At 42.6% G+C, this 27,500-nt stretch overlaps 1 protein-coding gene across 1 annotated transcript in view; it reads left to right on the top strand.

Moving 5' to 3' along the window:
- Positions 1-27,500, top strand: part of LOC118964549 (SH3 and multiple ankyrin repeat domains protein 3-like) — a 71,486-nt gene that overhangs the window by 36,916 nt on the left and 7,070 nt on the right. Inside the window, exons 2-5 of the mRNA XM_036976593.1 lie at positions 10,556-10,664; positions 23,301-23,452; positions 23,806-23,973; positions 25,157-25,273. Of these exons, the coding sequence (XP_036832488.1) occupies positions 10,556-10,664; positions 23,301-23,452; positions 23,806-23,973; positions 25,157-25,273 (546 nt within the window). The remainder of the gene's footprint in view (positions 1-10,555; positions 10,665-23,300; positions 23,453-23,805; positions 23,974-25,156; positions 25,274-27,500) is intronic.

Here is a 27,500-nt window from a genome sequence, read left to right on the forward strand (position 1 = left end):
TTGCGCCAATACATTTCTCTTTAAATTAATTACATCAAAAATAATACTTTTGAGATATTCATTTTAATATTTTAATGTTGAATACATGAATATGATATATTTTTTGTCAGAATCTAGACATACTCCATATGTTAGAGCACATTATAAGTAGTATAATGACACCAAGATGTTGTCTGTATGTCACGTCCTGATCATAGAAAGCCTGTATTTTCTATGGTAGAGTATGTCAGGGCGTGACTAGGGGTTTTAGTCTAGTTTATTATTTCTATGTGGGGTTCTAGGTTTAATTTTCTATGTTGGGGTTTGTGTATGATTCCCAATCAGAGGCAGCTGGTAATCGTTGTCTCTAATTGGGGATCATACTTAAGTTGCATTTTTCCACCTGTGGGTTAGGGGATATTGTTTGTGTTACTGTGTTTTGAGTTAGTGCACGTAGCACCTCTTTAGTCACAGTTCGTTGTTAGTGTATTGTTTTGTTGTTGCTAAGTTTCACTATTAACATATTAAGTGGAACTCAACATACGCCTTGGTCCGTCTCTACATACATACCCGACACTGTATTATGTTCACAGGTCATAGGGTCATAGGAGACATGGGTCTCAAAGGGTTATAAAAGGGTCACTTTCATCTCAACAGTTTTTTGTGATACAAATGTAAAAAGCACGTCAAACATCCCTCCTCCTGAATAAGTTTCTGTTCTGTCTGACAATTTCCAGAACAATCTGAAATGCCCAAAATTGTCCTAATCATAGTTCACAGAAACTATAGTCGGCATACGGAATCTCTCAAGTAACCCAAGGTTTCTAAATCAATAGTATTAATTGAGAATATTTTACAGGTTGGTTGATGAGGCTAATTTTTGAAGGGTCAGGGTTGGGGTCATTACAATTCAGAAAGTAAACAAAATGCAAACTGAATCACTCAGGGATTGAATTGAAGTGGAAATTTCCCCACTTCACTTTTAACTTTATTTAGATAAGTATACAATATGCATTGTCCTCACATTGTACTGTATACGGCTGTGGTGTTTTGCTTGCACACTTCCTTGTTTCAGTAGTAGTATGGAACTAGATCAGTAAGGACCAGAAAGGTTCTGGTCTAAATCCCTAGTTAGGTAGTTCTATTGGTCTTTTCAATAAAATGTCATGAAGGTGTAGCGTATTCGATTTGCCTGCTGCGGGGTAAGGAGACCCCTAGCTCCACTAAAACCATTGACAACCGTGTGCCGTTTTCAAGGGATTTTTTTATTAAATGTTAACTATTTGGTTGTAATATCACCTTTTGAAGAGCATAGTCAAACATACAAATGGAAGATGTTTTGGGGGGTAGCAGGGAAAAAGTGGTGAACTGTCCTAAAGACGGCTATATCGGTCTGCTAATGAGGGACCAGTAAAGGCCCAGTGCACTACGTTGTGAAAAAAATCTATTTTCAACAAAACAATCTTTCCCCCCACGCTACAGACAGTTATATAGGTCAGCTAATGCAGGACTAGTAAAGGCCCAGTGCACACATTTTGTGAATAAAAACATATTAAACTAAAATATATATACACTGCTCAAAAAAATAAAGGGAACACTTAAACAACACAATGTAACTCCAAGTCAATCACACTTCTGTGAAATCAAACTGTCCACTTAGGAAGCAACACTGATTGACAATACATTTCACATGCTGTTGTGCAAATGGAATAGACAACAGGTGGAAATTATAGGAAATTAGCAAGACACCCCCAATAAAGGAGTGGTTCTGCAGGTGGGGACCACAGACCACTTCTCAGTTCCTATGCTTCCTGGCTGATGTTTTGGTCACTTTTGAATGCTGGCGGTGCTTTCACTCTAGTGGTAGCATGAGACGGAGACTACAACCCACACAAGTGGCTCAGGTAGTGCAGCTCATCCAGGATGGCACATCAATGCGAGCTGTGGCAAGAAGGTTTGCTGTGTCTGTCAGCGTAGTGTCCAGAGCATGGAGGCGCTACCAGGAGACAGGCCAGTACATCAGCAACCAACATGTGCTCAGCATATGTGGGAACTCCTTCAAGACTGTTGGAAATGCATTCCAAGTGAAGCTGGTTGAGAGAATGCCAAGAGTGTGCAAGCTGTTATCAAGACAAAGGGAGGCAACTTTGAAGAATCTAAAATATATTTAGATTTGTTAAACACTTTTTTTGGTTACTACATTATTTCATAATTTTGATTACTTCACTATTATTCTACAATGTAGACAATAGGTAAAATAAAAGAAAAACCCTTGAAAAATAATAATTACTTTTTACTCCATACATTTTCCCTGACATCCAAAAGTACTCGTTACATTTTGAATGCTTTAGCAGGACAGAAAATGGTCAAAATCACGTTTTTATCAGGAGAACATCCCCGGTTATCCCTATTGCCTCTGAACTGGCAGACTCACTATACACACATGCTTTGTTTGTAAATTAAGTCTGAGTGTTGGAGTGGGCCACTGGATATCCATACATTTAAAAAAAAGTTGTACAGTCTGGTTTTCTTAATATAAGTAATTTGAAATGATTCATACTTTTACTTTTACTTCTGATACTTAAGTATATTTAAAACCAAACAATGTTTGACTTTTACTCAAGTAGTATTTTACTGAGTGACTTTTACTTGAGTCATTTTCTATTAAGGTATCTTTTTTTTTACTCAAGTATGACAATTGGGTACTTCTCCACCACTGATAAGGGTAAACACCGGCATATATATATTTTTTCTCTCTTTCATAGCACGTGTGGTTGCCTAGATTTACGAGCCCAAGAACACCAAGGTAACCTGCCTAAATGACTACCGACCCGTAGCACTCACGTCTGTAGCCATGAAGTGCTTTGAAAGGCTGGTCATGGCTCACATCAACACCATTATCCCAGAAACCCAAGACCCACTCCAATTTGCATACCGTCCTAACAGATCCACAGATGATGCAATCTCTATCTCACTCTACACTGCCCTTTCCAACCTGGACAAAAGGAACCCCTACGTGAGAATGCTATTCATTGACTACAGCTCAGCGTTCAACACCATAGTACCCTCAAACTCATCACTAAGCTAAGGCCCTGGGACTAAACAACTCCCGCTGCAACTGGATCCTGGACTTCCTGACGGGTTGCCCCCAGTTGGTAAGGGTAGGTGACAACACATGTGCTTCGCTGATCCTCCTATACTCCCTGTTCACCCATGACTGCATGGCCAAGCACTTCTCCAACACCATCATTAAGTTTTCCGACGACATAACAGTGGTAGGCCTGATCACCGACAATGATGAGACAGCCTATGGGAGGAGTTGAGACACCTGGCAATGTGGTGCAAGGATAACAACCTCTCCCTCAACATGATCAAGACAAAGAAGATGATTGTGGACTACAAGAAAATAAGGGCTGAGCACGCCCACATTCTAATCAACGGGGTTGTTGTGAAGCAGGTTGAGAGCTTCAAGTTCCTTGGTATCACCAACAAAGTATCATGGTCAAAACACACCAAGACAGTCATGAAGAGGGAACAACAACACCTACTCCCCCTCGGGAGACTGAAAAGATTTGGCATGGGTCCTCAAATCCTCAACAATTTCTACAGCTGCACCTTCGAGAGCATCCTGACTGGTTGCATCAGCTCCTGGTAAGGCAACTGCTTGGCCTCCGAACAGAAGGCACTGCATTGAGAAGAGGAAGGCCCTAAAAATTGTCAAAGACTCCAGCCACCCTAGTCATTGACCGTTCTCTCTGCTGTCGCACAGCAAGCAGTACCAGATCCCCAAGTCTAGGTCCAAAAGCTTCTTAACAGCTTCTACCCGCAAGCCATAAGATTCCTGAACAGCTAATCAAATATCTACCCGGGCTATTTGCTTCTGCGACTCTCTGTTTATTATCCATGCATAGTCACTTTACCTCTACCTACACTAATGTTCAAAAGTTTGGGGTAACTTAGAAATGTCCTTGTTTTTGAAAGAAAAGCACAATTTTTGTCCATTAAAGTAACATCAAAATAATCAGATATACAATGTAGACATTGTTAATGTTGTAAATGACTATTGTAGCTGGAAACAGCTGATTTTAATGGAATATCTACATAGGCGTACAGAGGCCAATTATCAGCAACCATCACTCCTGTGATCCAATGGCACGTTGTGTTAGCTAATCCAAGTTTATCATTTTAAAAGGTTAAATGATCATTAGAAAACCCACAAATGCTGATGCTCCAGATACTCAACCAATCTAAAGGTCACTTTTATTGCTTCTTTATTCAGAACAACGGTTTTCAGCTGTGCTAACATAATTGCGAAGGGGTTTTCTAATGATCAATTAGCCTTTTAAAATGATAACCTTGGATTGGAGATTCAAATTGAACCTTTATTTAACTAGGCAATTCAGTTATTTACAATGACGACCTACCCCGGCCAAATCCTGACAACGCTGGGCCAGGTACAGGCATGCCAAGCTTGTAGCAGAGGTGGGACCAAGTCATTGTTTTACAAGTCACAAGTAAGTCTCAAGTCTTAGCAGTCAAGTCCCAAGTCAAGACCGTCAAGTATCAAGTCAAGTCTCAAGTCCTAAACTTTCGAGTTGTAAAATTTTGAGTCCAAAACAAGTCATAATGTGCTCTTCACCAAATGTAATACTATTTCATATTTTTAACAATAGTAATAGTATATTACATTTACGCAAATCATGGATGCTTTTAAAAATATGTATATATTTATTACTTTCCAAATAAATGTTATATTTCCATGGAAATACATGGGTAGCCATGAGAAAGACACCACCCTCCCCCACCCCCCAATAGTGATCGACTGTCGAGGATCGCTATGGGGCGCAATCGGGCTATGTAGGCTTGTACACAATCGCCCAACTTTAACACACACACACTGTGTGGATACAGTAGGCTAACATATGTCAATGATTTTAGGAACAGCAGTATCATCAGGCAGGATTTAGGCTACCAACTGCCTAGCCAGTTGTAGCTCAATCTTAGGTGCAATGATCACGTTCCCGCACTGACTGACTGTGTGGAGGCTCATTGATTTAACGTTACGTTAGCCTACATTATACACTATTAAAGTAATAAAATATATAGCTGTCGGCTATATTAGCCACGACTTACCGTTCTTTGTGCAGCTTCAAATGTCGAACAAAGTCGGAAATTGTTGCACCTCTGTCTGTAATTTTCTTTCCGCATGTTTTGCAAGTTGCAATCCGTTTTTTGTTGAGACAGCGTCGTCTTTATATCCCAAAATAATAATTTTGGGTATCATCTTTCCAAGAGCTCCATCTGAATTCAACCGCCGACGTTCCTCTGCCCTACCACGCACAACTTTTTCTCCGCTGGCACAATTTGATTGGCTGCTGTCTGATTCAAACTGTAATCCGTTAAATGAAGAGTTAATGAGCTGCACACTTTTTTAATAGCATCATTTTTAATATCTGGGCTTGGGGAGGGTATCAATCAGGTCGAGTCATAAGGCTCAAGTCCAAGTCATTTGTTTTAAAGTCAGTCGAGTTGCAAGTCATCATATTTGTGACTCGAGTCTGACTCGAGTCCAAGTCATGTGACTCGAGTCCACACCTCTGGCTTGTAGTGTTATACAAGAAGACTCAAGGTTGTAATTGCTGCAAAAATATAATTTATTATATTGACAAGTTAGCAGAGTGACCGCTCTAGCAATGGAAGTACATTTTCTAGATGGTTGAAGGCAGGAGAGATCAGGTGGGACTATTTTGCCAATGAGAGGGCAGATATGTGAACATCAGTCACAACTAAGTTTGAGCTACTCCAGGAAGTGACGTTGCAGGCTAACCGGGGTACTGCAGGATGCAACTAAATTATCCTGGTAACTTCTGTGTGCTATTTGAAAATAGTTGGTTCAAGGACATACTGTATATCTGGTATAATATAATCATTTATTGGTACAATAATTGTCTTGGATTTGTTTGTTCTTGATTTACACGAAGATTGACCACAAATCTGTTGTTCTGTGTCACGTTCGTCATAACGAGGAGACCAAGGCGCAGCGTGATAAGAATACATTCTTCTTTTATTACACGAAGAACACTAAACAAGCTAACAAAACAACAAAATGAACGTGACGCTATAAGACACGAGTGCAGACAGACATTTACACATGGACAATCACCCACAAAACCAAAATGGAAAATGGCAACCTAAATAGGATCCCCAATCAGAGACAATGATAAACAGCTGCCTCTGATTGGGAACCAATTCAGGCCACAAGAGACCTACATATACCTAGACATACAAAAAAAACATAGATATACAAAACCCTAGACAGGACAAAAACACACATACCCACCCTCGTCACACTCTGACCTGACCAAAATAATACATAAAACATAAATAACTAAGAACAGGGCATGACAGTACCGGACTCCCGCCCGCAAACTTGAACTTGCATCTACCCTCGGTGTTGGCTCTGGTTCTGGACGCCGCCCCCCTTCTTTACACTGAGTCCGCTTTAGTAGCACTGACCCGTGGATCATCCCCGGAGGCTCTGGACTGCGGGTCCTCGCCGTAGGCCCCGGGCTGGGAACCCTCACTGCGTGGACCGTCGCTGGAGACCCCGGTCTGGGAACCGTCACTGGAGACCATGGACTGGGGACCGTCGCTGGAGACCCTGGACAGGGGACCGTCGCTGGAGACCCCGGGCTCGGGACCGTCTCTGGAGACCCCGGCTGGGGTCCGTCGCTGGAGACCCCGTGCTGGGGACTAACGCTGGAGGTTCCGTACTGTGGCCCGTCGTTGGAGGTTCCAGTCTGTGAACTGTTGCCGGATGCTCTGGACTGGGTACTGTCGCCGGATGCTCTGGACTGGGTACTGTCGCCTGACGCTCTGGACTGCCGAGGCTCACTTAAGGCCTGATGCGTGGTGCCGACACTGGTGGTACCAGGCTGGGGACACGCACCTCAGTGCGAGGAGGAGGAACAGGGCATACTGGACCCTGGAGGTGCCCTGAAGGCCTGGTGCTTGGTGCCGGCACTGGTGGTACTGAGCTGGTGACACGCACCTCAGGGCAAGTACGGGGAGCAGGAACAGGGCATACTGGACCCTGGAGGCGCACAGGAGGCCTAGTGCGTGGTGCCGGCATTGGTGGTACCAGGCTGGTGATACGCACCTCAGGGCGAGTGCGGGGAGGAGGTTCAGGACGCACTGGGCTCTGCAGACTCACCGGAGACACAGTACGCAGAGCCGTCCAAGGAGGTACACTGGAGATCAGGAGTGCTGAGCCGGCACCTTCCTTCCTGGCTGGATGCCCATTCTAGCCCGGCCAATGCGAGGAGCTGGAATAGAGTGCACCAGGCTAGAATAGCGCACTGGAGACACCGTGCGATCCACCGCATAACACGGTGCTGACCAGTAACACGCTCCCCACAGTAAGCACGAGGAGTTGGCTCAGGTCTCCAACCTGACTCATGCATCTCTTCGTGTGCTTCCCCCCCAAAACAATTATTGTGGCTGCCTCTCGGGCGTCCGTGCTATCCGTGTACCCTCATATCCTCGCCGTTCCTCTATTCTCCGGTATTTCTCCTTGTAGTATCGCCGTTCCGCTTTCGTTGCCTCTATCTCCTCCTTAGGACGGCGATACTCCCCCGGCTGGGTCCAGGGTCCTGCTCCATCTAATATCTCCTCCCAGGTCCATTTCCCCATTAAGTTGCTGTTCCTGTTTTTCACGCTGCTGGTCCTGGTTTGGTGGGTTATTCTGTCATGTTCGTCATAACGAGGAGACCAAGGCGCAGCGTGACAAGAATACATTCTTATTTTATTACACGAAGAACACTAAACAAACTAACTAAACGAATGTGCCGCTATAAGACATGAGTGCTGACAGGCAACTACACATAGACAATAACCCACAAAACCAAAATGGAAAATGGCAACCTAAATAGGATCCTCAATCAGAGACAACGATAAACAGCTGCCTCTGATTGGGAACCAATTCAGGCCACCATAGACCTACATTGCCTAGACATACAAAGAAAACATACATTTCCAAAAACCCTAGACAGGATAAAAACACACATACCCACCCTCGTCACACCCTGACCTGACCAAAATAATACATAAAACATAGATAACTAAGGTCAAGGCGTGACATTCTGCCCCTGAACAAGGCAGTTAACCTACTGTTTCTAGGCCGTCATTGAAAATAATAATTTGTTCTTACTTGCCTAGTTAAATAAAGGTAAAAATTAAAACATGTTTTTAAAAAGATTGCCATTTTTCCATTCCACAATGATGGGGGATTCTGTTTTCTGCTAACAATGCCTGCAGTACCTCGGTGGGCCTTGAACTTCTGTGGCTTCAATGAGAGGGGTAGTTGTTCTCCACTCGCCAGCATCTCCACTGAGTACTCTCTCTTCCCTCTCTGTTCCTCTTTTTACAGCTCTTGAACGAGTAACCTAGAACAATGTGAGTCTCAGGAATAACAATATAGTTTGGTCACATGTCAAGCAATTTTTTAAAACTGACCTTGCTCTGGCTTGCTGAATATAAATTAGGCTACAGCATTGGCAGTGAGCTGGTGGGGAAGTTTGAATGGCAAGAGCGTGGTGTGATCACATTGGCAAGTGGTGATGAATTGATAGGCTACATTACTGCACTGAGGCATTGCAAACATACAAAACAGGCAGAGAGAAACAGATTCATTCATTCTAGCAACGCACGTGTCAGTGCGCGGCCAGTCAGTGGCAGAACACGTGTCCCAGAGAACACTTTCTATTGGTCAACAGCCTATTTTGGCATGCAAAACCCCCACATATATCAAACTTGTTCCAAATAAATATTTGACGGATTGCAGCAGGATGATATTTCGCAATTGGTGTGAAAGTCATACAATGCAAAACTCGTCATACCAGCTGTATTTCTGCTTAAACGGTGAACACCTCAGATACACATGAAAACATGAAATGACCTTAGGAATCGATAGAACATCACTCAGAGATGCACAAAAACGACATAACATTCAAAATGGGTGAATCTTTCCTTTAAAAGCGAAGAAAAAAAGACATGGCCAAATCAATCAATAACAGACATGAGTGTACGTGCGTGTGCATGGTGTTATGAATGAGCTGTCCAGCCTTGTACTGCAGATGCAGATGTGTATGTGTCCTTCTTCACTCCAAACAGCTTAGTGAGATAGTCATGTGTATTGGATGACACGCTTCACTGCAACGTGGACACAAAAATAAGGATATCCTAAATTCCCTCTTTGGTGTGGAATTGTAGCGCACAACTGAATATTGAGAGGAAAGACCTCAACTCCTCTTCTTTCGGTGACCAATGACTGTACACACACCCAATCCACATTACAGATGTTTTCCATTTTGTGCCGTATGTTAAAGGCCCAAAAACGTGATATTTCTGTGTTTTATATTTCCACACTATGAGTACTGTGAAATTGGGACAATTATGATAATGCCTTTTAGTGCAAGAACTGTTTGAAAACACCACCTGCAATTTCAGCCAGTTTTGGTGGAATGGAGTTTTGGCCTACCTGGTGACATCTCTGGAAATAACAGTAAACGTTCTGTTTTCCTGTTCCCCACTCAGACCACTCCCAGACAGGACTAGTAAAATGATTGCTAGAGAAATTTTTCTTTGCCAAGAAGCTATCATTGTTTTGTTTTTTTTTACCATAAAAACAGCTACATTGGACATTTACATTTCAGTTGATCTACTGAATGTATTGAATTGAAATGGAAATGGACCCCAAACCTGAGTACTGTCTTTATAGTGTTCTTCACTCAAAACAAACCAGTAAGAATCAGCTGCTTAGTGGTTGAAAACTGTTGGATAGAGACATGGCCTGGGGAAAATGGTCTGATCCTATAAAGAGAAGTGCTCTGTACGATATGCTGTTTTGGATAAAAGGAGTGTTTTTTTTTTGTTGATGTGTTGGAAGTACAGTAGAGATGGAATAGTGCTTTCTACCCAAAGGTGCCTAATGCACTACTGTATCCACCTAAATCTTCCACTTGGACACACACACACACACACACACACACACACACACACACACACACACACACACACACACACACACACACACACACACACACACACACACACACACACACACACACACACACACACACACACACACAAACACACACACACACACACACACACACGGCAGTGTGCTTCAGCTTTCATCTCTCACCTCCATTATTAAACATCTCTATCCACATGAGTGTTACATCACCCAATCACAGAGTTCTCTCTCCCTACATTTTTTCTCTTTATCTCCATAACTGTCTTTAGCGTGCTCTCTCTCTCACTGCCTCTCTTTTTTCTCTCCCCTCCTTCCCTGATGCATCCTGGCTTCTCCACTCTATTTCTCTTCCTCTCGAACTATCGCTCTTGCCTCCTGGCCCCTCTCTCTCTTTATCTCTCGCTCTATCACTCTCTCTCTCAAACTCTCCACCTCTGCCCCTTCCTCAATATTTAATTGAATTTGATTTGCATGAAATACATTTAAATGTGTTTTTGATACTAGTTGAATGACATGGACTCTCTCTCTGTCTGTCTCCAGGCGAACCTGAAGAAGTTTATGGAGTATGTTCAGCAGAGGAACATTGAGAAGGTGTCCAAATTCCTGGAGAAAGGTCTGGACCCCAACTTCCACGACCCTGAATCGGGAGGTGAGGAGCCTGTTGCATCTCCTTTATAACCGTTGCGTAAATTTGTATCTTCCATGTGCCATTTCTGAAAATAATACACATGACATTTTTCTTATGAATTTACATTTGGCGCACGCCATACATACACAGGTTTCCCGTTCTAAACCTGTCATAAACCTGTGCGCACGTCAACGAGCATTATAACTCCGCCTGGAAAACGCCCTCCATTAACCTTTTATGTTGACTGTAACACCCTTTATAATTTGGAACATCTGGAATTAGATCACGGCAGTTTCTAAAAGAAAGAGCGATGGCAAATTTGATCACATTTTTTGTAAAGGTGTGCTCTTCAACCGATCGCTGCCTGCACCTGCCAGCCCGTCCAGCATCTCTACTCTGGACGGTTCTGACTTAGAATATGTGGACAACTACAAATACCTAGGTGCCTGGTTAGACTGTAAACTCTCCTTCCAGACTCACATTAAACATCTCCAATCCAAAATTAAATCTAGAATCGGCTTCCGATTTCGCAACAAAGCATCCTCCGCTCATGCTGCCAAACATACCCTCGTAAAACTGACCATCCTACCGATCCTCGACTTCAGCGACGTCATTTACAAAATAGCCTCCAACACTCTACTCAACAAATTGGAGGCAGTCTATCACAGTGCCATCCGTTTTGTCACCAAAGCCCCATATACTACCCATCACTGCGACCTGTATGCTCTCGTTGGTTGGCCCTCGCTTCATACTCGTCGCCAAACCCACTGGCTCCGTAGCACGCGCGCCCACCCGTAGCCAATTCTTCCTTTGGCCACCTCTCCTTTCCAGTACTCTGCTGCCAATGACTGGAACGAACTGCAAAAATCTCGGAAGCTGGAGACTCTTACCTCCCTCACTAGCATTAATTAAGCACCAGCTGTCAGAGCAGCTCACAGATCACTGCACCTGTACATAGCTCATCTGTAAATAGCCCATCCAATCTACCTCATCCCCATACTGTATTAATTTATGTATTTATCTTGCTCATTGCACCCCAGTAACTCAACTTGCACATTCATCTTCTGCACATCCTACCATTCCAGTGTTTAATTCCTATATTGTAATTACTTTGCCACCATGGCCTATGTATTACCGTACCTCTCTTATCCTAATTCATTTGCACATGCTGTATATAGACTTTTCTACTGTATTATTGATTGTATGTTTGTTTATTTCATGTGTAACTCTGTATTGTTGTATGTGTTGAACTGCTTTGCTTTATCTTGGCCAGGTCGCAGTTGTAAATGAGAACTTGCTCTCATCTAGCCTACCTGGTTAAATAAAGGTGAAATATAATAAAAAATAAAATAAAACATATATTTTTTTATATTTTGCAGTGACTTTTTCAAACTAAACATGCATGTTGCCTATAGCAGTTCTGCAATATTTATTGTATCCTATATTCAAAACAATTTAAAAGTAGGCTAAATGCTACAGCCCACACTTCTATGCAAAAGGCAAATTATTGTTCAAAATCTTGTTTATCAAAATACACTACCATTCAGAAGTTTGGGGTCACTTAGAAATCTCCTTGTTTTTGAAAGAAAGCAACATTTTTGTCCACTAAAATAACATCAAATTTATCAGATTAAACAGTGTAGACATTGTTAATGTTGTAAATGACTATTGTAGCTGGAAACGGCTGATTATTTATGGAATATCTACATAGGTGTACAGAGGCCCATTATCAGCAACCATCACTCCTGTGTTCCAATGGCACGTTATGTTAGCTAATCGATTACAGGCTCATAATTGCCAAAAACAAATAACTTTCTTCCGAAACTTATCAGTCTATTCTTGTTCTGAGAAATTAAGGCTAAACTGAAGATATTGTACAGCGCTGTGTACTACTGTGTACTACTCCCTTCACAGAACAGCGCAAACGCCCAATTTTTCAGTTTTTGATTTGTTAAAAAAGTTTGAAATATCCAATAAATGTCGTTCCACTTCATGATTGTGTCCCACTTGTTGTTGATTCTTCACAAAAAATACAGTTTTATATCTTTATGTTTGAAGCCTGAAATGTGGCAAAAGGTCGCAAAGTTCAAGGGGGCCGAATACTTTCGCAAGGCACTGTACATATGAGATGAGTAATGTAGGGTATGTAAACATTATATAAAGTGGCATTGTTTAAAGTGACTAGTGATACATTTATTACATCCAATTTTGTATTATTAAAGTGGCTGGAGATTTGAGTCAGTATGTTGGTAGCAGCCACTCAATGTTAGTGATGGCTGTTTAATAGTCTGATGGCCTTGAGATATAAGCTGTTTTTCAGTCTCTCGGTCCCAGCTTTGATGTACCTGAACTGACCTCGCCTTCTGGATGATAGCGGGGTGAACAGGCAGTGGCTCAGGTGGTTGTTGTTCTTGATTATCTTTTTGGCCTTCCTGTGACATCCGGTAGTGTAGGTGTCTTGGAGGGCAGGTAGTTTGCCCCCGGTGATGCGTTGTGCAGAGCTCACTACCCTCTGGAGAGCCTTGCGGTTGTGGGCGGAGCAGTTGTCATACCAGGTGGTGATACAGCCCGACAGGATGCTCTCGATTGTGCATCTGTAACTATTTGTGTGTGTTTTTGGTGACAAGACAAATTTCTTCAGCCTCCTGAGGTTGAAGAGGCACTGTTGCGCCTACTTCACCACGCTGTCTGTGTGGGTGGACCATTTCAGTTTGTCCGTGATGTGTATACCGAGGAACTTAAAACTTTCCACCTTCTCCACTACTGTCCCGTTGATGTGGATAGGGGGGTGCTCCCTCTGTTTCCTGAAGTCCACGATCATCTCCTTTGTTTTGTTGACGTTGAGTGTGAAGTTTTCCTGACACCACACTCCGAGGGCCTTCACCTCCTCCCTGTAGGCCGTTTTGTCGTTGTTGGTAATCAAGCCTACCACCGTAGTGTAATCTGCAGACTTGATGATTGAGTTGGAGGCGTGCATGGCCACCCAGTCATCAGTGAACAGGTAGTACAGGAGAGGGCTGAGAACCCACCCTTGTGGAGCCCCAGTGTTGCGGATCAGCGGGGTGGAGATGTTGTTTCCTATTCTCACCACCTGGGGGCTGCCAGTCAGAAAGTCCTGGACCCAGTTGCACAGGGCAGGGTCGAGACCTAGTGTCTCGAGCTTATTGATGAGTTTGGAGGGCACTATGGTCTTAAATGGTGAGCTGTAGTCGATGAACAGCATTCTTACTTAGGTATTCCTCTTGTCCAGATGGGTTAGGGCAGTGTGCAGTGTGATTGCGTCATCTGTGGAACCATTGGGGCGGCTAGCAAATTGGAGTGGGTCTAGGGTGTCAGGTAGGGTGGAGGTGTCACGCCCTGACCTGAGTATTCTTTGTTTTCTTTATTGGTTTGGTTTGGTCAGGGTGTGACATGGGTGATGTATGTGTTTTTGATCTGTCTAGAGGTTTTGTAGGTTTATGGGGTTGTTTATCATCTAGGTGTTTATATATGTCTATGGTTGCCTAGATTGGTTCTCAATTAGAGGCAGGTGTTTATCGTTGTCTCTGTTTGGGAACCATATTTAGGCAGCCATCTTCTTTGGGTATTTCGTGGGTTATTGTCTATGTCTATGTCTAGTTGCCTGTGTCTGCACTTTTGTATGATAGCTTCACGTTCGTTTTGTATAGTTTGTGTAGTGTCTATCTTTATTAAAAGTATAATGTATTCTAATCACACTGCGCTTTGGTCTCCTCTTTACGACAAACGTGACAGGAGGTGATATGATCCTTGACTAGTCTCTCAAAGCACTTCATAAGGACGGAAGTGAGTGATAGTCATTTAGCTCAGCTACCTCAGCTTTCTTGGGAACAGGAACAATGGTGGCCCTGTTGAAGCATGTGGGAACAGCAGACTGGGATAGGGATTGATTGAATATGTCTGTTAACACACCAGTCAGCTGGTCTGCGCATGCTCTGAGGACGCGGCTAGGGATGCCGTCTGGGCCGGCAGCCTTGCGAGGGTTAACACGCTTAAATGTTTTACTCACATTGGCTGCGGTGAAAGAGAGTCCGCAGGTTTTGGTAGCGGACCATGTCGGTGGCACTGTATTGTCCTCAAAGTGAGCAAAAAAGTTGTTAAGGCAGGGTTGCAAAGAAAATTACATATCTCAGACTGGCCAATAAAAAGAAAATATTAAGATGAGCGAAAGAACACAGACACTGGACAGTGAAAGAACATTCGTGAGACGCAGAAAAATGAGACACAGAAAAATGAAAAGATGCTGGAGGAGTGCTTGATGCCATCTGTCAAGCATGGTGGAGGCAATGTGATAGTCTGGTGGTGGTAAAGTGGAAGATTGATCAGGGTACAAGGGATCTTGAAGAAGGAAGGCTATCATTCCATTTTGAAACACCATACCATACCCTGTGGATGGTGCTTAATTGGAGCAGGCAGCTGGTATTCTGTCTATAATGGAGTGGCCAGTACAGTCACCGGATCTCAACCCTATTGAGCTCTTGTGTGAGCAGCTTGATCGTATGGTAAGTGAGAAGAGCCCATCAAGCCATTCCAACTTGTGGTAGGTGCTTCAGGAAGCAAGGGGTGAAATCTCTTCAGATTACCTCAACAATGTGACAACTAGAATGCCAAAGGTCTGCAAGGCTGTAATTGCTGCAAATTGAGGATTCTTTGACAAAAGCAAAGTTTGAAGGACACAATAATTATTTCAATTAAAAATCATTATTTATAACCTTTTCAACATCTTGACTATATTGCCTATTCATTTTGAAACTCATTTCCTGTATGTTTTCATGGAAAACAAGGACATTTCTAAGTGGCCCCAAACTTTGAATGGTAGTGTATTTTTGTGTTTTTATGTGCTGTTGGTATAGGCTCCTAGATTAAGTTTTAAATATGCTTTGATGTTGCGCTCCTAGTTCCAATTAAATGAGAGATGCACATGATAATTTGTTGTATGACTTTTTCCTCAAACCTTTTCCTCAACCCTTCAATCCGTGTCCGGGCCGGGTGAGGTTTCCCGTGTTGAGTCAAATAAAGCCGCAAAAGATGAGAAAAGATGAGGAATTTATTCTGCAAATGTTATGAAAATAAATTGGAAATAACATACTATGTGTAATTATTATAGCCGATTTACGCTCTTCTCTGCATCTTGTTATTATGTTTTTATGAATAAGCTTTTCATCATATCCACCTTTTGCACCAAAACATACAAACTTGCCCGTTTGTAATACAACACTCAATAGAACATGTGCATACGCACGTTCTAAAGTTTGGGTGGAGGAAAGGAAATTCTCATGGCAATTGGGGTATATTTTGTAAGTACGCAACATTTAAAAATGAGGCCCCGGAAATTATGGAATCAAAGACACCTGCAGAGTTAATTTAGATCAAACAAAACAGTGTTAAAAAAAAAAAAAACTCCCTGCAAATGTTAAGGATGGAAGGGGGCATGACTTAAAAAATGCCAGTGATAACTAATTTGCCTCTGCTAGTGTTAAAGAGAGGAAGAGATAGATACAGAGACATACAGACAGATACAGAGATATTAAACAGACAGACTACTACAGACTGACGGACGGACGGACAAACTGACACAGGAACAGACTGACACAGAAACAGACAGACTGACACAGAAACAGACAAACAGATACACAGATAGACGTAAATACTTAGACGGAAGTAAACACTTAGACGGACAGATAGAGGTAGATAACAAGCTCGGCTGTGATTATTCTGGTTGGCTGCCTGCTGAGCGATTTCCGTCTAACCCTTTCTGCTCCATACCAATGCATGCTGGGTAAAGCTGGATTATTTCATGCTAATCTCCTCATGTTTATGCAAATGTTTATGCAGCCATTTGTTGAGAGCCTCCAGTGAGGTGACCTTAGAGCGAGAGAGAGAGAGAGAGAGAGAGAGAGATATTACCTTGAATGAACTACAGGACAAAATAAAAACCCTCCAACCCAAAAAGGCCTGTGGTGTTGATGGTATTCTCAATGTAATGATGAAGTATACAGACAACAAATTCCAATTGGCTATACTAAAACTCTTTGACATCATCCTTAGCTCTGGCATCTTCCCCAATATTTGGAACCAAGGACTGATCACCGCAATCCATAAAAGTGAAGACAAATTTGACCCGAATAACTACCGTGGGAAATGCGTCAACAGCAACCTTGGGAAAATCCTCTTCTTTATTATTAACAGTAGACTCGTACATTTCCTCAGTGAAAACAATGTACTGAGCAAATGTCAAATTGTTTTTTTTTACCAAATTACTGTACGACAGACCACGTATTCACCCTGCACACCGTAATTGATAAATAAACAAACCAAAACAAAGGCAAAGTCTTCTCATGCTTTGTTGATTTCAAAAAAGCCTTTGACTCAATTTGGCATGAGCGTCTGTTATACAAATTGATGGAAAGTGGTGTTGGGGGAAAAACATATAACATTATAAAATCCATGTCCACAAACAACAAGTGTGTGGTTAAAATAGGCAAAAAACACACACATTGCTTCCCACAGGGCTGTGGGGTGAGACAGGGATGCAGCTTAAGTCCCACCCTTTTCAACATATACAGTGAGGGAAAAAAGTATTTGATCCCCTGCTGATTTTGTACGTTTGCCCACTGACAAAGAAATGATCAGTCTATAATTTTAATGGTAGGTTTATTTGAACAGTGAGAGGCAGAATAACAACAAAAAAATCCAGAAAAACGCATGTCAAAAATGTTATAAATTGATTTGCATTTTAATGAAGGAAATAAATATTTGACCCCCTCTCAATCAGAAACATTTCTGGCTCCCAGGTGTCTTTTATACAGGTAACGAGCTGAGAATAGGACCACACTCTTAAAGGGAGTGCTCCTAATCTCAGTTTGTTACCTGTATAAAAGACACCTGTCCACAGAAGCTATCTATCAATCAGATTCCAAACTCTCCACCATGGCCAAGACCAACGAGCTCTCCAAGGATGTCAGGGACAAGATTGTAGACCTACACAAGGCTGGAATGGGCTACAAGACCATCGCCAAGCAGCTTGGTGAGAAGGTGACAGCAGTTGGTGCGATTACTTGAAAATGGAAGAAACACAAAATAACTGTCAATCTCCCTCGGCCTGGGGCTCCATGCAAGATCTCACCTCGTGGAGAAATGCAAAAAATATCCTCCGTGTACAACGTAAAACACCAAATAATGCATGCAGAGCAGAATTAGGCTGATACCGGCTAATTATCAAAATCCAGAAAAGAGCCATTACATTCTACAACCACCTAAAAGGAAGCGATTCCCAAACCTTCTATAACAAAGCCATCACATACAGCGAGATGAACCTGGAGAAGAGTCCCTTAAGCAAGCTGGTCCTGGGGCACTATTGACAAACACAAACAGACCCCACAGAGCCCCAGGACAGCAACACAATTAGACCCAACCAAATCATTAGAAAACAAACAGATAATTACATTGGAAAGAATTAACAGAAAAACTGAGCAAACTAGAATGCTATTTGATCCTAAACAAAGAATATACAGTGGCAGAATACCTGACCACCGTGACTGACCCAAAACTTAAGGAAAGCTTTGACTTTGTCCAGACTCAGTGAGCATGTGGACCTCTGACAGTCTCCATGGGTGTGCCACAGGGTTCAATTCTCGGGCCGAATCTCTTTTCTGTATACATCAATGATGTTGCTCTTGCTTCTGGTGATTCTCTAATCCACCTCTACGCAGATGACACCATTCTGTATACTTCTGGCCCCTCCTTGGACACTGTGTTAACTAACCTCCAGACGAGCTTCAATGACATACAACTCCCTTTCCGTGGCCTCCAGCTGCTCTTAAACGCAAGTAAAACTAAATGCATGCTTTTCAATCGATCGCTGCCCGCACCTGCTCGCCCGTCCTGCATCACTACTCTGGATGGCTCTGACTTAGAATACGTGGACAACTACAAATACCTGGGTATCTGGTTAGACTGTAAACTCTCCTTCCAGACTCACATTAAGCGTCTCCAATCCAAAATTAAATCTAGAATTAGCTTCCTATATCGCAACAAAGCATCCTTCACTCATGCTGTCAAACATAGCCTCGTAAAACTGACCATCCTATCGATACTCGACTTCGGTGATGTCATCTATAAAATAGCCTCCAACACTCTACTCAACAAACTGGATGCAGTCTCTCACAGTGCCATCCGTTTTGTCACCAAAGCCCCATACACTACATACACTATATACTATACTATATACTACACACACATACACGACCTGTACGCTCTTGTTGGTTGGCCCTCGCTTCATACTCGTCGCCAAACCCACTGGCTACAGGTTATCTACAAGTCTCTGCTAGGTAAAGCCCCAACTTATCTCAGCTCACTGGTCACCATAGCAGCACCCACTCGTAGCACGTTCTCCAGCAGGTATATCTCACTGGTCACCCCCAAAGCCAATTCCACCTTTGGTCGTCTTTCCTTCCAGTTCTCTGCTGCCCATGACTGGAACGAATTGCAAAAATCTCTGAAGCTGGAGACTCACATCTCCCGCACTAGCTTTAAGCACCAGCTGTCAGAGCATTTTACAGATCACTGCACCTGTACTTAGCCTATCTGTAAACAGCCCCTCTATCTACCTACCTCATCACCATACTGGTATTTATTTATTTATTTTGCTCCTTTGCCCCCCAGTATCTCTACCTGCACATTCATCTTCTGCCGATCTACCAATCCAGTGTTTAATTGCTATATTGTAATTACTTCGCCACCATGGCCTTAACTTACCTCATTTGCACTCACTGTCTGTAGACTTTTTGTTTTATTTTGTTCTACTGTATTATTTACTGTATGTTTTGTTTATTCCATGTGTAACTCTGTGTTGTTGTATGTGTCGAATTGCTACGCTTTATCTTGGCCAGGTCGCAGTTGGAAATGAGAACTTGTTCTCAACTAGCCTACCTGGTTAAATAAAGGTGAAATAAATAAAAACAATTAAAAGCATAGCCTTGCTATTGAGAAAGACCGCCATAGGCAGACCTGGCTCTCAAGAGAAGACAGGCAGGCACACTACCCACAAAATGAAGTGGAAACTGAGCTGCACATCCTAACCTCCTGCCAAATGTTCTGACCATATTAGAGACATATATTTCCCTCGGATTACACAGATCCACAAAGAATTCGAAAATAAACCAGATTTTGATAAACTCCTATCTACTCCTATCTACTGGGTGCCATCACAGCAGCAAGATCTATGACCTGTTGCCACAAGAAAAGGGCAACCAGTGAAGAACAAACACAATTGTAAATACAACCCATGTTTATGTTTATTTTCCCTTTTATACTTTAACCATTTGCACGTCCTTACAACACTGTAATTAACATTTGTAATGTCTTTATTCTTTTGGAACTTCTGTGACTGTAATGTTTACTGTTCATTTTTATTATTTATTTCACTTTTGTATACTATCTACTTCACTTGCTTTGGCAATGTTAACATATGTTTCCCATGCCAGTAAAGCCCCTTGAATTGGAGAGAGAGAGAGAGAGAGAGAGAGAGAGAGAGAGAGAGAGAGAGAGAGAGAGAAAACAAACTGAAAATAAATTATAATATAATTTTGTTAATTTTGTTTGAAATGCTAGTTTCGTTGTCTCTGTGTGCACTTGTTTTTGAATATACTAAACCAGTGTTTCTCAAACTCGGTCCTCAGGCCCCAAGGTGTGCATGTGTTTGTGAATATACTAAACCAGTGTTTCTCAAACTCGGTCCTCAGGCCCCAAGGTGTGCATGTGTTTGTGAATATACTAAACCAGAGTTTCTCAAACTCGGTCCTCAGGCCCCAAGGTGTGCATGTGTTTGTGAATATACTAAACCAGTTTCTCAAACTCGGTCCTCAGGCCCCAAGGTGTGCATGTGTTTGTGAATATACTAAACCAGAGTTTCTCAAACTCGGTCCTCAGGCCCCAAGGTGTGCATGTGTTTGTGAATATACTAAACCAGTTTCTCAAACTCGGTCCTCAGGCCCCAAGGTGTGCATGTGTTTGTGAATATACTAAACCAGTGTTTCTCAAACTCGGTCCTCAGGCCCCAAGGTGTGCATGTGTTTGTGAATATACTAAACCAGTTTCTCAAACTCGGTCCTCAGGCCCCAAGGTGTGCATGTTTTGGTTTTTGCCCTAACACTACACATCTTATTCAAATGATCAAAGCCAGATGATTAGCTGATTATTTGATTCAGCTGTGTAGTGTTAGGGCAAAAATCAAAATGTGCACCCCTTGGGGCCTGAGGACCAAGTTTGGGAAACCCTGTACTAAACCCACAGTTCATCCCATGCACTTTCTTTGATGAAGAGGTGTATTTGATGAAGAAATGTCAAAAATATATGACATTAATTGCTTCTTAGTGTTTTGTTGCATCTTCATCAAATCAAACAAACACACACACACACACACACACACACACACACACACACACACACACACACACACACACACACACACACACACACACAGACTGTTTGCTAACTCGGACACTCTTATCTGTCTCTGTCTGGTTTTTATAAATACCAACTCCATCATGTTTTTCACACAAAGAAATTTCACTGACGAGGCAATCAAAGGCACGATATTTGTCTTCTTAAATGAATCACTTGAAAGGCATGAGAGTGGATTCCTCTGGAAAAGGAAATAGTTTTTCCCTCTTCCTTTATCACTCTAATCAGTCATTTAAAAGGGGAAGGCCTTCTTAATCAGATGTTTTGATTTATTTGTATACAACTAATTGATTTCTCAAGCACAGAATAGGGATTCTGTAGTCATTGTTATTCTTTATTTTTGCTATATTACAAGTTAACCCCATACGGTCGATGTCCGCACCCCCGCAAAATCTATTAAACTTTTTTTTATCCCCATAAAAATCCACCACTTCCATCTATGTTGCACTTCCGCATCTAAAATTGTCTGTAGCGTCAGAACGGTTTGGTCTACCAACTATTATGACCCCTCTACGGAAAGATGAGACTCTTGACACAAGACTCGTCTGAAGGTCCCCCGGGACCAGTTGAAAAAATGGATGGAAGTATATATGGAGACTGTTCAGTACCAAAAATAAGGGTTTAAATACATGTATACAATTTTTTCAAATAAATAAAATAATAACAATATAACAATAACAATATCAATGTGTTTACATGGGCTAATACTGTAGCAATAAGGCCAAAAATATGTTTTGATCAAATAGCTTTTTTTCTATTTTTTTTTATACTTTCAGGGGTTCTTAAAATTCAAAATCAAATAGCAAAATGATCCTTTGTATGTCCTTCTTAAAACAATTCCATATACACCACATGACCAAAAGTATGTGGACACCAGCTCGTCGAACATTTAATTTCAAATTCATGGGCATTAATGTGGAGTTTGTCCACCTTTTGCTGCTATAACAGCCTCCACTCTTCTGGGAAGGCTTTCCACTATATGTTGGAACATTGCTGTGAGGACCTGCTTCCATTCAGCCAGAATGGTCGAGCACTGATGTTTGGTGATTAGGCCTGGCTCGCAGTTGGTGTTCCAATTCATCCCAAAGGTGTTCAATGGGGTTGAAGTCAGGACTCTGTGCAGGCCAGTCAAGTTCTTCCACAACAATCTTGACAAAGCATTTCTGTATTGATCTCGCTTTGTGCACGGGGGAATTCTCATGATGAAACAGGAAAGGGCCTTCCCCAAACAGTTGCCACAAAGTTGGAAGTACAGAATCGTCTAGAAAGTCATTGTATGCTGTAGCGTTAAGATTGTTCTTCACTCAAACTAATAAGAGGCCTATCCCAAACAATGAAAAACAGCCCCAGACCATTATTCCTCCTTCACCAAACTTTACAGTTGGTACTGTGCATTCGGGCAGGTAGCATTCTCCTGTCCATCAGATGGTGAAACGTGATTCATCACTCCAGAGAACGCATTTCCACTGCTCCAGAGTGGCCTACCACTTCACTGCTGAGCCGCTCTCGCTCCTAGACGTTTCTACTTCACGATAAAAGCACTTACACTTCAGTAAGGTCATTCTAATGCCAACGTTTGACTATGGAGATTGTGTGGCTGTGTGCTCGGGTTCTATATACCTGTCAGCAACAAGTATGGCTGAAAAAGCCAAATCCACTAATTTGAAGGGGTGTCCACATATTTCTGTATATATAGCTTTGTAGAAGTCATTTGAAAGCTAGGGATGATTAGGTGGCTATAATATAATGATTGCCAGGTTGAATACTGGGATTAACACCTTTACTCCAGTGTTAGTCTGATAGTTTCATGTGACATGGGATCTACAGGGACTTCATTTGAAGGATGGAGGAAAGCACCAAATAGACATTTATTCATCAACTGGTATGAGAAGGACAGCATTTACTAATGAGAATGAGATATGATGAGATTAATGGGATATGATGAGATTAAAAACATGATTCCAATCTAATCGAATCTCATCTGAGGTCATCCATAGGGTGGGAGGGTCAATGTATGGACATTTACACTCCACTGCATTCCTCTACCATACTACATTTGAAAGTCAACCCTAATGCAGAACACATGCTTCTGTCTCAGTACCGTCCACAATGTACACTGGAAAGCTTCCGTGTTGCATATTACACAGGGTTCCTCTCTCCCCCTGTGTGCTGTAGAATGTCCTCTGACCATGGCATCTCAGCTGGAGGGCTGTGCAGACCTCATCAAGGTGCTGAAGAGTGGAGGAGCTCACCTGGACTTCAGGACCCAAGACGGCATCACTGCCCTGCACAAGGCTGTCCGCACCAAGAACCATACAGCGCTCATAGTGAGTACACACAGACGCGCATGGGCATGTGCTCAGTGAATGGATGTGTCATCACTGAATGGCTCTGATATGACTCATATAATTGTTCTCATCTTGAGAGCTATAGCTGTAGCGGAGAGAAGCCCGTCATCTTGATGGACCATGACCCTCTTCTTGATCTACATGAGTGCGGCAGCCGATGATAGGAAATGTAGATGGCACAAAGGAAACAGTGTTATAATAGTGTTTTCATACATGGGTTTTAATAGGTCCTGTTGGGCTTGTTTCTGTGAGTGTGTGCATTGGATGTGTGTGAGTTCTCTAGCTCTTTCTCTCACTTTCTCTCCTCTTTTCTCTCTCTCACTCTCTGCCAGACGTTGCTGGACCTGGGTGCGTCTCCTGACTATAAGGACAGTCGAGGGTTAAGTCCGCTCTATCACAGCTCTATGGTAGGAGGAGACCCCTACTGCTGTGAACTTCTGCTCCACGACCACGCTCAGGTGGGCTGTGTGGACGAGAACGGATGGCAGGAGATACACCAGGTAAACACACACATACAGAGCGCGACTGCTCTTCCCAGACATGGACACTACTGTAGACTGAGACTGTGAAATTGTGAGGAAACCTTTCCGATGGTTTTATGAGGAAGAAAATGTAGGGGACAAGCAAACGAGGGAGAAGTACAATATTAATTTCCTAATTTGATGGGGCACAAAAGCACTGCAGACTTAATAAGGTTTTATGTGGAGGGAACGGGAGTAGCACTACAAGGCTGGATAAAACCCTGCAGACCCTGTCATTATATAAACCTTAAAGGACTGGAGCACAAGAACTGTTAACAGTACTGTGTCCACAGTGTTCCATTGTTCCCACTGCTCTCTCTTCTCCTCTCCTCTTCACACCAGAATGTCTGGGGACCTCCATGGTTACCCCACACTCCTGCCTTGTTCACCCCCACCAACAGCCTCTGTTCCTGGGGTAGCATGGTGCCGTCACCACACAATTCAATGAAGGGTTAGTCTGGAGGCTTGGAGACCTACAGTATAATCAGGCTAAACTGACAGGCTGTTGGTAAGAGAATGAAAGAGAGAGATGACAATGGAGTATGAGAGAAAGAGTATGTGTTTGAGAAAGGAACTCTTACCCATTTTGAATTGGGGGGAGATGAAGCTGACACTAAATCTGGGCCTACAGGCCAGCTTTCCAGAGCTCTCCATTACTATACGACTATATACTCTATATGTTACCTTCCCTCTGTCCTCCATGGCATTAGAATGTATTGTGTGTGTGTGTGTGTGTGTGTGTGTGTCTGTCTGTCTGTCTGTCTGTCTGTCTGTCTGTCTGTCTGTCTGTCTGTCTGTCTGTCTGTCTGTCTGTCTGTCTGTCTGTCTGTCTGTCTGTCTGTCTGTCTGTCTGTCTGTCTGTCTGTCTGTCTGTCTGTCTGTCTGTCTGTGTATGAATAATAGGAAACACAAATGAAGAGTGATAATAAAAATGACAATGTGTGCTGCTGGAACACACAGATAAGACAAAACAAAAGAGAGAGGGAACAATTAATATAGTGCCTGTGTGGGATAGAGAAATAGAGAAGAGAATAGAGAAGAGAAATGGGTTGTCTCCAATATCACACAATTTATGATACCACAATCACCCAAAATATCTTAATAACCCAAACTGGCATCCATGTGGCTCTAAGGCGGCCTTCTTGTTTGTCTCCCCATAAAGGCGTGTCGTCATGGTCACGTTCAGCACTTGGAGCACCTGCTGTTTTACGGAGCTGACATGGCTGCCCAGAACGCCTCTGGAAACACCGCCCTGCACGTCTGTGCCCTCTACAACCAGGTAAGACACTGTATGGTGTGTGTTGTCAGATAAGTAGTGGTGAGTAAGAAGTGGTTTAGAGGGGTTTGACAAATGTCTGTGTGTGTTAAAGCTGTCTTTTTTAATGTTGCTTTCACTTTTCTAATGTTGCTTTCACTTTTCTAATGTTGCTTTCACTTTTCTAATGTTGCTTTCACTTTTCTAATGTTGCTTTCACTTTTCTAATGTTGCTTTCACTTTTCTAATGTTGCTTACACTTTTCTAATGTTGCTTTCACTTTTCTAATGTTGCTTTCACTTTTCTAATGTTGCTTTCACTTTTCTAATGTTGCTTTCACTTTTCTAATGTTGCTTACACTTTTCTAATGTTGCTTGCATTTTGGGGTGGCAGGTAGCCTAGCGGTTAGAGCTTTGGGCCAATAACCGAAAGGTTGTTGGATCAAATCCCTGAGCTGACAAGGAAAACATCTGTTGTTCTACCCCTGAACAAGGCAGTTAACCCACTGTTCCCTGGTAGGACATCGTTGTAAATAAACATTCTTAATTGACTTTCCTAGTTAAAGGTTACAAGTTACCTGGTCAATTCAGGCAGTGTACTGGTGCTAGGAGGGCGCTGAGTGGACTGTCAGATTGAATGGAGACAATGTGAGAGTCATATTGATAGTAGCAAGCGATTTAGAGATGAGATTGATAGGCTCCAATGAAACATTGATTTCTGAGTTTGGGGACTGAGCCTTAAGTGTCTAATTGAAAAGCGATGGCTCAGGTGTTGAGAGCAGAGCACTAGGGTTGTGGGGTTGTTTCCTGTACGGGCCATGTCGACTGAATATGGCTGTGTATAAAAGTGTTTTTGTAAAGATTTCTGTCTGTGAAATGTACACACACACTGTGATGTAACACTGTGTGACAGTGTGTAGATTCTGTGCCAGAATCCTGCTGTACTTTTAACCACTAAGTGAACAGCATGGGGCGGGTGTGTGTGTGTATTAGAGTGAAACCTTCTCCGATGACTATACTCATGTGCAATGACCTGTTTCCAAGGCTCTAGAACACTACAGTCTCCAGAGAGTGTGTACATGCACACACAAGTGTGTCTGAGAGGGTCGAGGAGAAGAACATCAATACTTCATCAAGGCTGTTTGTTACACATGCACGGCTGGAGAGAGAGGGAGGGGAGGAGGAGAGAGGAGGAGAAAGAAGGAAACTGTTGACATGTGCATTTAAAACTTAATAGGAAATTAGGGCTCATACAATCATGAATAAAATGGCATTAAGTGGCATATTTTAGGTGATCCAAAGGTCCTTAAAATTGGTAGCCTACCATGTTACCTTAAACAACACAGATTTAATTCTCTGAGTTATGCTAACGAATATTCGTGGACAAATGGAGAAGTTAGGGGGAAAGGTGTTACTCCTCCCTTTCATAGACCCTGTCTCTGCAGGGTCCTATCGTCACAGACATGTTTCATCCCTCCAGTGTTTAGAGATGCAGGAGGCCACCGCTGAGCAGATCGATCCTATGGACAGAACTTTTAAGTGGGGCTTAAAGGAATAAATGCAGGGACGGGGACTGCGGGGGGACAGGTGGTCTGGATGATTATCGAGGAATCAACACAGAGACACTAGCTCAGTGACATAGATTCATATGAGAGAGATACAGAGGGAAGGGATATGGAGAGCGGAGAGAGACAGAGAGAGAGAGAGAGAGGGAAAGAGAAAAGTAGAGAGCCATACAAAGGAGACAGGGAAGTAAAAAGGAGGATGAAAGAGAAGGACATGACAGGCAGGCAGCCTCCTGATTGATGAGTCAATAAAGAGACAGTCCCAGTCAGTCAATCAGTCAGTCAGAAGTAGACTGGTTAATGAACAGAGTAGACTGGTTAATGCCACTACTAGAGGGGAGTGATTGAGCAGACACAACACCAGCTGAGAATGGAATAACAGGAATCTGAGGGAATGAGTGGAACCCAGGTGGAATCACACACCTGTCAGACAAGACAAGGAGAAGGAACAGAATGGCGTCAGGAAGATTCTAAATGTGAAAAGACACACCTACTCATTCAAGGGTTTTTCTTTATTTGGACTATTTTCTACATTGTAGAATAATAGTGAAGACATCAAAACAATGAAATAACACATATGGAATGAGTAGGTGTGTGCAAAACTTTGGCCTGGTACTAATACAGATGAAGACTCATGAAGTAACCCAAAAAATGTTAAACAAATTCAAATATATTTTATCTTTGAGA

The sequence above is a fragment of the Oncorhynchus mykiss genome, chromosome 1, assembly GCF_013265735.2.
Source record: "Oncorhynchus mykiss isolate Arlee chromosome 1, USDA_OmykA_1.1, whole genome shotgun sequence".
Taxonomy (NCBI): Eukaryota; Metazoa; Chordata; class Actinopteri; order Salmoniformes; family Salmonidae; genus Oncorhynchus; species Oncorhynchus mykiss.